At 42.2% G+C, this 13,182-nt stretch overlaps 1 protein-coding gene across 1 annotated transcript in view; it reads left to right on the plus strand.

Annotated features, from left to right (window-relative positions):
• Positions 1 to 425: 425 nt before the first annotated feature.
• EGLN3 (egl-9 family hypoxia inducible factor 3) overlaps positions 426 to 13,182 on the plus strand; it is a 28,164-nt gene continuing 15,407 nt past the window's right edge. Inside the window, exon 1 of the mRNA XM_079128665.1 lies at positions 426 to 1,096. Within this exon, the coding sequence (XP_078984791.1) occupies positions 740 to 1,096 (357 nt within the window). The 5' untranslated portion in view covers positions 426 to 739. The remainder of the gene's footprint in view (positions 1,097 to 13,182) is intronic.

A 13,182-nucleotide genomic window follows, 5' to 3' on the forward strand; every position in this document is an offset into this window, starting at 1 on the left:
AGAGAAAGGGAGAATTGAAAGGCTCCAGGGAAAGGCAGACTGAGACCACTGTTTAATAAATACATTTGCTCCTGGGTTTATTTTCTTGCTCAGAAGCCTGCGAGGGAACTATCCCAGAATGTGGCAGTAAACTGTGATGTCAATTTCATGTACATTTCAGAGTAGCCAGGTTTTCAAGTTTGCAATGGGATTTTATGCAAAACAATATGCAAATCGAGAGCATGCTAAAATTTCCGACTGTTCTCCAGCCCTTGCGGGGTCACAAACAACTGAGGTTGGCGCGGAGCTCGTCGGGATCCTCCGCGAGGGGTAGATCAGGCGGGGTGACGGGTTGGGGGAAGGGCTGTCCTGGAGGCGTTCCCAGGGCGGGGCAGGGGCGTGGCCCGTGACGCGCAGAGGTCTGCCGGCTTAGGGGCCGGACCTCAGCCTCTCCCCGCCTCCGGCCGCCGGCGCAGCAGTGGTGGCTAGGCATCTCCAAAAGGGGCCCTCAGACTCTTCTCCGGCTAGTCCGGCACTTTGTCGTGGAGCCCCGCAGTACTCTCTCGGGTCCCTGAGCCGCGATCCCTTCTCCCTAGAGTTGTGAGCAACTTTCCCCGATCTCTGGAGCTACTGTGGCTTGGGGACCTTTGCCGCTGCAGGTTGCTGAACCCCGGCCCCGTACCTCGGCTTCGCTCTCGCTTAGGTCCATTCCCTCTCTTGGTGCACCCTGGGGGTCCCCGACCTCGGCTTTGAGGGCGAGATGCCTCTGGGACACATCATGAGGCTGGATCTGGAGAAAATCGCCCTGGAGTACATCGTGCCCTGTCTGCACGAAGTCGGCTTCTGCTACCTGGACAACTTCCTGGGCGAGGTGGTGGGAGACTGCGTCCTGGAGCGTGTCAAGCAGCTGCACTACAACGGGGCCCTGCGGGACGGCCAGCTGGCCGGGCCGCGCGCCGGAGTCTCCAAGCGGCACCTGCGGGGCGACCAGATCACGTGGATCGGGGGAAATGAGGAGGGCTGCGAGGCCATCAGCTTCCTTCTGTCCCTAATCGACAGGCTGGTCCTGTACTGCGGGAGCCGGCTAGGCAAATACTACGTCAAGGAAAGGTCCAAGGTAGGACGCGCTCCGGCGCCCCACCGTAGCTATCGCGGGAATCGGAGGCATTCCGAATCTCTTGTACGTGCCCTTCCCTGGGCTGCAGTGAACTTTGGTTTTTAATCAAAAAGTCAGCCTGGTTTGTCTCCCCCCATTATATCCTTTCTTATCTCCCACTCCCGCCCCAGATCCTCTGAGCGAAAGTCCATGTTAAGTTAAGGAACTCAGGTGTATCATTATGATGACCTTCTATTGACTTTGAAATAATTGTTCTAGTAGGTGACACAAGCAGAACAACTGTGACTGTTGGTGCGATTTTAAGACATGAAGGTTCTCAAAGATTCAAAGAGTGAAAGGCTATTAGATACACACATGTACTCATAATCTTAAATGCCTACTTTAAAGCCACTTAATCCCTTCATTGTGGTCAGAAGGGATTCCCACAACAGCCCTCCGAATTCTGGTGTCGGTTGTGATTTTGCCTTGTGGCATTTGGGTTTGTGGAATTTGGCAGGGGTGGGAAGGAAGAGTTTGACATGTCAATGACTTAAACTCCTCTTCACTTCTCAATGCTGCCCTTGACCTCTTGGACCCAGGACACTGTTAGACCATCTACTTGACTGAAAATTCATGCCTGGTGCTGAGCTCCACACCATCCCCTTCCTTTTTCTATCAACTAATTGCAAAATCCACTCAAAACAACCAAGTGCTCATGAGAATAGTCAAGTTTCTCAGGATAGAAAGTATGGTTTTGCACACATAATGGGAAATGATTGCTTGGGTAGTAATTTCTCCTGGAAACATTTACAGGTAGTTTGACAAAAATTTAGAACATATAGGTGTCATGATGTTCGTGCATGTACTTTACTTTGGAGCGTCTTGCTACTCAGTCTTTTTTCCTTAAAATGCTAGTCCATCCAGTTTTCCAGTGGCAGTTCTGAGAGTTATGCTCTTGTATGATGGTCTGGTCAAGGAGCACTTGGAATGATGGAACACTTGTCTTGAAGCACCGTGAGGCAGAGAGCATACTAGCACTACTAGCACGTGAGGAAAAATGAACACTCTTCTGTGCACCATCCTTTGACAGTACATGTAATATTCTCAATTTAAGGTTTATCCTGTGATGAACTATTATCTCATTTGCCCCACAAGCTGAGAGGAGCACTCTTAATGAGACTGAAAATGTGTAGAAGTGAAGGGGGTTGAGATGGGTGAGTGGGGTGGGGAGCCATAGATTGCTGTATCCCTTTCCAACCAGGAGGGCAGGGGTAGAGTATCTGAAAGCATAGTTGTAAATGGACACAGAAAAATCTTAGAAAACAATGTTACTTTCCAAATTTTACTTAGATTTGGGAAAAGTTCAGAATTGAACTCTGTAGAAGACTGATGTTGAAGGTTTTTTTCCTTATGGGTTTGGTGGTGGCTTAGAAAGTCATTTGCCTTTTGATCAGTTTTGTTTTGCACTGAATGACCTTGCTGGTCTCCTGGGATGGGGGAGGGGGAGAGGGAGGAAAGGAGAGGGGGAGGGAAAGCCTTGGTGTGATGAAGTTGCTTGTTGCTTCAACCTGGAAGAGCAAATGGCTTATCAGTTATTTGAGAGTTTCTTCTAAACTCAGGTGTTAGGAATTCCACCCCTCCCCCGCAGCATTCTGGGAACACATTTTGCTCTGAGGGTGGTCAGCTGGTAAAATGAGTCACTAACGTATTTGAGAGTTAAATATTTTTATTTAGCTTTGTCTTAATTGATGAGGATAGGGTTTCAGGCTAGAAGTTAACTCAAATGAAATGAAAAGTGCTGTGTAAGTCAGGGTAAGGAAAAGAATCTCTAGATATGATTCTTCAGTCATGGGTTATCTTCTGGGTGGATAAACAACTTTTCAGTTAACTCTGTCACAAGGGGACTGATTTGGAAAGAGAAAATTAGTCCTGTCTACTGAAGAGACATCTGCCCACACCCAGATTCCAGCTTTACTTTGGCTGTTTTGGCACAAAGCTCTTCATTCTTGTCTTTAGAATGGAATATTCCCTGATCAATTAGAACCAAGACACAGACCAAGCTTGAACAACTAGTAAATTTTTAATTAAATTAATTAATTAATTTTTTTAAGGTACCGGGGTTTGAACTGGGACACTTGACCACATGAGCCACATCCCCAGCCCTATTTTGTATTTTATTTAGAGACAGGGTCTCACTGAGTTGCTTAGCGCCTCGCTTTTATTGAGACTGGTGTGATCCTCCTGTCTCAGCCTCCCGAGCTTCTGGGATTTTATAGGCGTGCGCCATCGCTCCTGGCACAAATTTATTTTTTTAGTTTGGTTTGCTTGTCTAAAGAAGTCTGTGACCTTGGGTCTTGTTCATTATTAAAGCATTGGCGAAACACCCATTTCTGTATGACATATTAATTTCACCTTAATGTAATCTTTTTTTCTTCTTTTTCTCCTTTAGTGGAGTCCTTTGGGCTGCTTCCCAGAGTAGCGATGTACATAAACCCAATTTCCTGCTGTATCCTTAAGCAGATTTTCAGTAAAAACTAAAATTTTTGTACATGTATTTTAAACTTATTTGCAACTTTCTATCAAACTTTTCAAACAGACAAATGTAGAGGCTAGTATGAGTTCCCATTACCCTGTTTCAACAATTGCCAGTATATACATTTAGTTTAGACCAAATGTTTTTTAGGTACTTTAGGTTTGGTGGGGTTATGCTTAGGAATGCATACATCCTAATGAACTTTAAACATTTTTTTTGGCTGGACTCTTATTAAAGGTCATTGAGTAATGTAATATATATTTTAATGAAGACATAGCAAAGGCATTGGAAATAAACAAGAATATATACTGGACCTAAAATTGAAATAATGGAAGAATTTCTTCCTGCCAAAAAGTTGTTATTAGTCAGAATTTATCTACTTCAACTTTGTTGGAGTTAAAAAAACAAGGTGCTGAAGACCCCCTGAGGGGGGAGGTGATTTTTTTCTAATGCACTGCAGTATGGCGCCCCCTAACTTCAAGTATGATCATTGCTTTCAGGCTAGCAAAGGATTTCTTATCTGTTACACCCTCTTGGAGAGTTTAGACCATATCCAAGATAAATACTGGCTATAATTTGCTCCTTTTTCTTTGGCTGCCTAAATCTTGTAAATGGCCGTTTTCCAGAGAACGTGTAATTTATGGAACCCAAAATCCCTCTGCTTGAAGCAGTTCACTGTAGACTCACCAGTTACTAACTCTAATAATAATAAATACCTTTTATTGAGTGGTTTGCGCTGTCTGGCACTGTGTTAAGTACTATACAAATACTATCTTCAGAACCACAGTCTTAAACAAATTGAGCACTTGAATAATTTGCCCAGGGTTTCATAGTCAGTGGTAAGAAGCAGTTTAAGAAAGGGGTTAGGGGATTAGCCTTCGAATCACTAAACCTCATGGCCTTAGGTAAGTTGCTTAGGTTTTACCAAGTGTAAAAATGGGGGAAGACAACACCTTAAAGTGTTTTTTTTTTTTGTTTTGTTTTTTTAAGTCCTGGAAATGACTTTAAAAAGCATGGTGCGGGGCTGGGGAGATAGCTCAGTCGGTAGAGTGCTTGCTTGCCTTGTAAGCACAAGGCCCTGGGTTCGATCCCCAGCACCCAAAAAAAAAAAAAAAAAGCATGGTGCATGCTAGGCAAGTGCTCTGCCACTGAGCTTCATCCTTGGCCCTTCTTTTTTTTTTTTTTTTTTTACTGTATTTTATGACAGGATGTGATTGAGTTGCCCAGGCTACCTCAAATTTGTGATCCTCCCGCCTCAGCCTCCTGAATAGCTGGAATTAACAGAGGCTGGCCCCCATGTCTCTTTCACTGGAAAGCTTTTGAGAGGAAGAAACATTAAATAGATAATGTATGTACATACAATTCTTAGTAGAATTCTGATCTTCCTTAAGGTTATACAGCTTTAAGTGGGATGTGAGAGTCTAACCCAGATCCATCTGACTCCAGAGTCTGTGCTCTTAACTTTTACATTCTCCCACTTGTCACCCCTTCATGTATCAGCAGGTGCTGAGGGAGTGTTGGCTCTGTGGTGTACTGTGTTTGGGCTTGGGGTTACAGCAGTGAATGAGCTTACATTCATATATGCCTTTGAATTGTAGGAACCTTCAGTTCACATTTGACTAAGTCTCAAGCTTTATGAAAAAACAAAGCGGGAAAAAGTACCATTGAAGTCTGTCAGTTGAGTACATCTGAAGAAGAAAGGGGGTGCTGTGCTGGTGTTTCCTATTGCTATTTTTAGGACAAGTATTTATTAACAAGATTGGTTGGGATCTCACACCAAGATGTCTCTGGACTATGATGTTCGGAGGGTCGCATTGTGAACAGGTAGATCAGTCTTTTTTCCTGGAACACATCTAGAGGACTGATGAAAGGACAAAAAGCTTATGAATAAAAGAAAAGGTGTTGGCTGGAGTTGTGGTTCGGTGGCAGAGCGCTTGCCTACCATGTGCGAGGTACTGGGTTTGATTTTCAGCACCACGTATAAATAAATAAAATAAAGGACTGTTGCCAACTAAAAAAGTTAAAAAAAAAAAAAAAGAAAAGCAGTTACAAGGTGCTGTTCAGCAATAACAGTTTTGGCCCACCCTTCTCCTGTGATGTTAGGAATGTCTGTTTTTTAGTGGTGCTTATCCTAGTTGCAAGCTACTTTAAGCGAAGGTGGGACGATGTACTGCGATGATTAGGATATCTCTCAGGATCTAAGTGCAGGAAATGCAGTCAGTGTTCTCAGAAGACTGGAGCCATGAACTGGAAAGTCCTCATACTCAGGCCTGCTGGTGTGTTCGTGCTTTGAGTTTTTCGGCCTCTATTTTTGCTTCTGTGCTCGTGCTCCTTATTTCTTCCTCTCTCTTCTTCCAACCAGATGGTTGCCCCGTAATGGCCATTGCAGCCTTCAGTTCCAGATGAAAGGAGACTTTAACTTTACAGAATTCATATTTTCAGTGCCTTGGAGAAAGTCTGACCGTCTCACCTTGGCTCATAGGACCTAACAGCCTTGGTTGGGGTGGTGGGAGGCACATACAATTAGTCATATGTCACAAATAGGTTTGCCAGCCTCTATGAGAGGTGTAGTCCTCAGAGCTTCAAATTTGTGGTCTGGACACCATAAGCCATATTTCTGCAAGTCAAATCTTAAAAGTCTGTGAATAAGGTATTTTAGGGAGTGGGACACTATTTGAACTTCTGAACATCTTTCTATACGGATGTGAAGGATTCCTATGAAAGGTTCCTTATCTTGAAGGAAGGAAGTTAATCCAAGGAAATTGTGGAATACAGCCCCAGTGACAGGGAAGCAAGACTCTTCGCTGGACGAGTTTTCATAGTGTTCTTTGTCCACTTTATTGAATGACAGTGGAAACAAAGAGGGAGAGTGGTGTGTGTGTGTGTGTGTGTGTGTGTGTGTGTGTGTGTGTGTGTGTAATTTATATTCCTTTTGCTCAATTTTGGGCCACTGACTACTCAATCACAACCTTATCTGCTTGCAGTAAAGCCAGAAATTAGGGGGTATCAATTTAATTCACACACCATTAAATGCTGTGCCTTGTGGTAGACCTGCTCATGGATGGGGGGAGGATGGAGGTCAGTGACTATAAAGCCCCTGAAGAAGTAAGCCGAGAGCTGAGCGTGGTACAATAGTTGTCACCAACTTTTCTTTCTTCCTTTTTTTTTTTTTTTCTTTTCTTTTCTTTCCTTTTTTTTTCCTGGTGAAAAAGTTCACTTCTATACTCATTAGTCATTGCTTCTCTTTGGACTTTCTCTAATTTCTCTATTATTTAAAATTAAATGATCAGTATAAGTGACAAGGACTAGCCAGGACTTTAATAATAAGGGTTGTTAGAGTCAGAGAGGTATCTGAAATCACCTGCATCCAATCTCTCAATCATTCATTGATTGTTTTTATATTTGGAGAGAAAATACCTTGAGCAGGTGTTGGGAAGGGTCTGGAGTATGTGTCAGGCCTGGGAACAGGTGCTTCATGGAGAAGAGCCTATGCAAACTTGTGTTGCTACATGAGTCAGGGGCACTATGGCCCAGGATCAGAGGCTGAATTTAGCTGTGCTAGCATTTTATTTGAGAATTTTGACTAAATATTGAAAAATACCCTTAGGTGGAAATTACATAGCCTACTTTTTTTTTTTTTTTTTTTTTTTTTGTGGTGCTGGGGATTGAACCCAGGGCCTCCTGCATGCGAGGCAAGCACTCTACCAACTGAGCTATATCCCCAGCCCTATAGCCTACTTTTGTATTCAGCTTTTCAGTGTTGGGAATTATTTCACTTTCTAACTGTATTCAAGCAAAACTGGTGAATTCTTTCCTGATTTCAGACTCTGGCTGGGGAACTTCTAATTGTATAAATAGCAAACACCCTTGCATCTTATGACCCCATCCTGAGACATGCCACATGTGGAAGACATTTTGGAGGAGGCTGGAAGCTGGTTGTGGGGCGGAGTTCCACACTACCCAGGAGGAGCAGAGCTCCTATGAGAAGCATCTCCAAGCTTTCAGGTCATGTGTACTTCAGGATAAAGCCTAGAGGCTTCTCACCTGTGGGTTATGTTTGGTTTGGTAAGGCCTCTGCTTTGTGTTCAACTTTGTGGCCCTGGATAAATAAATGTCATTTAAAAAAATTTTTTTTAAATGTTTTTTGGTGGTAGGTGGACACAATATCTTTATTTTTTCATGTAGTGCTGAGGAGGGAATTCAGTGTCTTATACATGCGAGGCAAATGCACTACCGCTTAGCTACAGCCCCAGCCCCAGTAAATGACATTTTAACCTGTGTCCATTGACGACCAGGGAGCAGCTTACAGGTTAACACTACGGACAAGGCTATTAATTTTTTGTTAATTATTACAGCAACAGACTTGATAATTCTTTTGTAGCAGCACTTTGTAACTGTTAGCTGATATTGTTCTAAGAAATGCATGTCACTTTTCTCTGGTGTTTGTCAAATGCACATGTTCTGACAGTAATGATAGTTCAGATGTATTCTGCTGGGCATCTGCCAGGGGTGCCCAGCGGGTAGTTGAATCCAGAGGCATTGGAATTGTAAATACAACAGACAAATCATTTTGTGATGCCAGACTAAGGAATTCAGCTTTGGCAGATTGCCAGGAACCATTGATTTGGCTTAAATTCAAAGCTCTAGTGTCTGTTTGCCAAGCTAGATTAGTTAGCTTGGTTAATTATACATAGAATTTGTATCCCCTTTCTCTCAATTATTTCTAACTTAAACCAGTATGATACTTACTTTAATTTTGCATCTTCTTTCAATATTGATTTGTAATGACTTTCTGTTCTTGTTTTTAGTGAGCTGGTAGTGATTATATGTACACATTTTTCACTCCCTACACCCAACCCTAGCCCAACTAAAGACCCATGGGTTTGCTGCTGTATAATGCAGGTTTTCAGATCTCGTATTGGATTTATTTGGTACCTGCTTGCTATAAATGTCCCATATGTTCAAAGCAGTGGCAATACCTCCTTATAAGTCAAGACACATTTTTATTCTGTAGAAGGTACTATGATAGATAACATTTCCAAAATTTTGGAGGAAATGTGTCTATCTCATATTAAGTATTTTTTTTTTTTTTCCTTTTAAAATGAGGCCAAAATACTGACTGTCGCTGGGCATGGTGGTGCTTGCCTGTAATCCTAGTTACTTGGAAGGCTGAGGCAGGAGGATCTCAAATTCGAGGCCAGTCTGGGTAACTTAGCCGGAACCTGTCCCAGCAAATGAAAAAGAGCTGGGGATGTAGCTTGTTAGTAGTGTCCCTGGTTCCATATCAAGTACTGGAAACAAAAATACTGAATATTGCCATATAAAATTAATTTCCAAACACAGAATCAAAGAATATGATAGTAGTCTTGATTATTTGCCAGTGGGAAGAAGACGAAAATGGGAAACTAAATTCTAGGCGTCAGCACCATCTATTTTTGGTTCTAATGAGGGACATTAAAGTCGTTTTGAAGTTTTCAGGTTAATATTCTATTTAAGTGTTGCTTGGAAATGTAGTAGAGAAACGTTGCTTTAAACAGTTTGTAGACCTTCAAGGACTTGCTCTGTGCTCTCCGGAGAGCAAAGATTCTACCTGTCACCTGTGCTCCTCCAGTTCATCTATCCAGACAAACCTGGGAACTATTACTCAGAAATCTCAGTACCCCGCATGCAGTTAGTGAGGTGTTCTGGGATAGCATTTTTTCATCTTCATCGTTTTGTGGGTTAATTTGAGTGACTGGAGTGGAGCAACAAAACCCTTTTAAAACCCAAAGTATTGAACACTGAGGCAGGAACATGTAGTATTATTAGTTAAAATCTGGCCCATTGTGCTGTTTCCACTGTTTTGTGTTTTAGGTTCACTATGAAACTTCAAGTTTTGTCTTTTTCTTTTCAACTAAGTTTTCTCTTTCTTAGTAGAAAACCCTGAGGAAGAAAGTTTTTCAAAGAGATTTGCTTTAATCATAAATCACCTGCCTTTGGTTCTCATTCTCTCTGTAATACATCTTCTGTGCTTCTGTGAGAGTGTAGAAGTCCAGACCCTCTTCTAACCATGCACTCTCCATTCTTAAAAACAAAACACAGACTGGCCATGCTCTTACCCCATTGTCTGCTGTACAGCGCTGTGAACTTCTTGGTGAGACATTGAAGGTTTTCCACGTCTGACCGCATCTGACCTTTCTATACTTAATCTCCTGCTGACCGCCTTCCTTCCCTCCGGGTTCCTGAAATGCTAGAAAATGATTAGCTAGGTATGGTGAGTTTCCCCACTGCCTTCTACTCTTCAAAATCCATCTTCAGTGCTTTCTAGTGCCCACCTGATGAAGTTTTTCTGTTCCCTAGAACTCTGGTGGCTCAGTCTAGGTTGCCCTAGCACATTTATTTCTTTGGCTACTTTACTTTATCCCCCACAGATGAAGAAGTTCCTTGAATGCAGAGACTGTTGCATTCTGTATATACTTTTACTGCCTAGATTAGTGCCTTAAAATTCATACATCCTTAGCTGGATGATGTGGCACATGCCTGTCATCTCAGTGACTCAGACTGAGGCAGGAGAATCTCTGGATCAAGCCAGCCCTAGCAGCTTAGTGAAGATCCTAAGGGCTGGGGATGTAGCTCAGAGGTAAAGCACCCTGGGTTCAATTTCCACTAACAAAAAAACCCCCTAAAACCCAACCCTAAAGATGCTTGTTGTATGCCAGAGTATCAAAAAAAGCCATAAAATGTTAGAGAAAGAAGTAGAGTTTGCAGTATGGTCTCTAATGGGATGCCGAGTGTTTAAATATTTTGACACACTGTAAGAGACCATTCTGAAGGAGGATCTTAGCTTTGTGAGTTTTTTCTTCAGTTCTGAAATTCTGTGCTGTGGTCTAGAAAGTACCTGTGTCACATCTTGATTCTGGCAGCTTCTATATATAAGTCTGACTCAAAGAAACAAGAAAAGCCCAAGACCATGAGGCTTAGAGCTCCAGGTTCTGCTCCTGGCTCAGCCCTGGCAAGGGGCATCTCAGGACCTCAATTTCCACTTCTTTATAGTTGAGTTAATTATTTATTTTCCATCTTAACTTAAATTTGGTCAATACCTACTAGTAGGCACAAGGATGGACATTTTTATATTTTATCTCATCTTACTGTGATCTTGAGCAGGTCAGTTCTCTGAGCCCACTTTCTTCATCTACAGCATAGGTACAATAAGATATCTACTTCCAGGATTATAAGGAATTAAATGAAAATTAAGACCAATTTTCCATCTGTGCTCTCGGTGCTTCATATTTGATTCTTGGAGAGAGTAAACACATACGTACAGTCAGACCCCAGGACTGACAAGACAGCAATCCCCAGAGGCAGAGCCCAACACAAAACAGTGATGCTAGAAAGTGGCAATTGGAATGTTTCCTGACAGCTTTAGGAATGACGCTGCAAAGCCTCTGCCAGAAACTGCCCTAGAAATTTCTCTTGCTTCCTGCTCTACCCGCCTGCTTTTCTTTCTCCAAATTAACTAGTACTGGTGACTTTTTTTTTTAAAACCTTTTATCACTTAGGGTGAGGCATCACACAACTCCTGGTTTTGGCACAGAATAGTTGTGGTTCTCAGAGGCCAGACCAGCAGCATCACTATTAGCTGTGAACACACTGTAAATGCAAATTCTTGGGCTTCTTTCCAAATCTAAATCAGAACTGCACCGGTTCTTCAGGTGATCTCATACATGCTCAAGTTTGAGAACCACTGAGTAAGAAGGAGCTAAATAGGGATGGTGATAAATTTCCCTATAACTTCTTTGTTAGCAAGAAAATCAGAGTTCAGTTGATGAGATCTAAACTTATTCATTGCTAAAGCTAAAATAAGAAAATATTTTAAAAAGGTATTTTTAGTTTATTTGGGACATTTTTTCAGAAGATCTCTCCATGTGTTAAACATACACATACACAATGTTTCTATTATTTGTATCAATAAACTTACTTTTCCAGAACTATAATTGGAGTGAAAAATTTGGAAACTGATTCCCTCCTGTTGTGCCAACTGGAGGGGAAAATTTTTTTTGTGAGTGACCACAGGTTATTGCTCCTTTACATGCTGCATGAATCCAACAGTCTTGCAAAGGATGTGAGCTGAAGACCCCAGGAAGAATGAGAACGAATCACAGTGACTTTGGAGGAGCACAGACTGGAATATAGTGCCTTGTGAGCAGGTGATTCTCTAATGAGCATCTATTAGGTGCTAACTGTGAACATGATACAGGAGTCTGAAGTGGTCTCTGGCCCTCCAGGGCAAGATGGCTGTCCTTAGGAGGCTAGAGAAGGATGAGCTGTGGGGCTGTTGGGGGGAAGACTTGACAAACAAATTGAATTCAGCTTGATTGGAGTCAGAGGTATGATTAGGTAGAAGTGGCTAAGTGACTGCCATTTGTCTTTTCCTATTTGGGCATGGAGGGCTTTGAGCCTGTGTTTGGTGAGTCAGGGGGATTATCTCGGAATCTTTGCTTATTTTGAAGTTGAAAGAAGGCAATTTCATTCTTGGTCTTTCTGGAAATAATAACACGTGTTTTTGAATAAGACTTTTCCCCTGATATTTCAGAAGCAGTATTTAGTGATGGAAAGACGATGGGATTTGGAATTTTGGCTCATCTACTTGGTTCTATACCATCCAATAAATTACTCACTTCTTTTAGTTTCCAAGTTTGTATAATGGGGCTTATGTCTACCTTTAAGGAGCAGGGGGACAATTAACCACCACCCCCAAATTCAAAGCCAGGCATTCCTTTATTTCTAATCCCCTTTTCTACTCCCCACAATAATTTTCAGACATTTCTTTGAAAAGTCTTCTAGTTTTTACCCTTCTAACAGGCCTTCTGGATCTCAGCCCTCCTCTGAGCTAGTGAGCCTGTATCCAGTGAATTCTAATTAACGTGACTTTAGAAAGTTCTGTATCCCATGAATTCTAATTAGTTTGGTAGTAGTAGAGTTAAGATGTCTCCTAAATAAGCTCTGCCTGAACAGGGAAAATTGATCTCATCTTGGGGATTCCTTTACCAGGTGTGCTGCTCTTTTTCTTCCTAGGGGAAATATGCTTTTGTATTTCCTTTTAAAATTATTTCTACTTTGGCCATTTATCTTCTGAGTTTGAAACAAGTCTGAAAGCCTTGGCTGGTGTTGACCTGACCTAATGAAGGAAGGACCTAGCGAGAGGGACTGACTTCCTGCCACAGGACCTCAGAAAGGGAAGAACAGCTCAGTCTGTGGCCTGGCCTTGGGTTTAAGATGGAGGCTGTTGACCTACTGTACGTGAAGCAGATGGAGCCCAGTAGGGGCTGTGGAGATTTTATGGTGGGATTGAGGTTGACCCTGCAGTGGGAATAAGTTGGACAGACAAGAAGTAGAACACTAGTGCTTTTCTGCAGGATTCAGGGTCAATTTCCTTTGCCTCTGGCTCTTGTTAAAATATCCCTCTTGGAGCTTTTAGTTCACGGTTTAAATTTCAGGTCCACTTATTTTTCCATATTTTTGTAATTTTTTTGGCATTTTATGATTTTTCTATCACTGTAGAAAGGGTGAATCAAACATAGTAGGCTCTTTTTAT

This window comes from Sciurus vulgaris, assembly GCF_902686455.1.
Source record: "Sciurus vulgaris genome assembly, chromosome: 2".
Classification (NCBI taxonomy): Eukaryota; Metazoa; Chordata; class Mammalia; order Rodentia; family Sciuridae; genus Sciurus; species Sciurus vulgaris.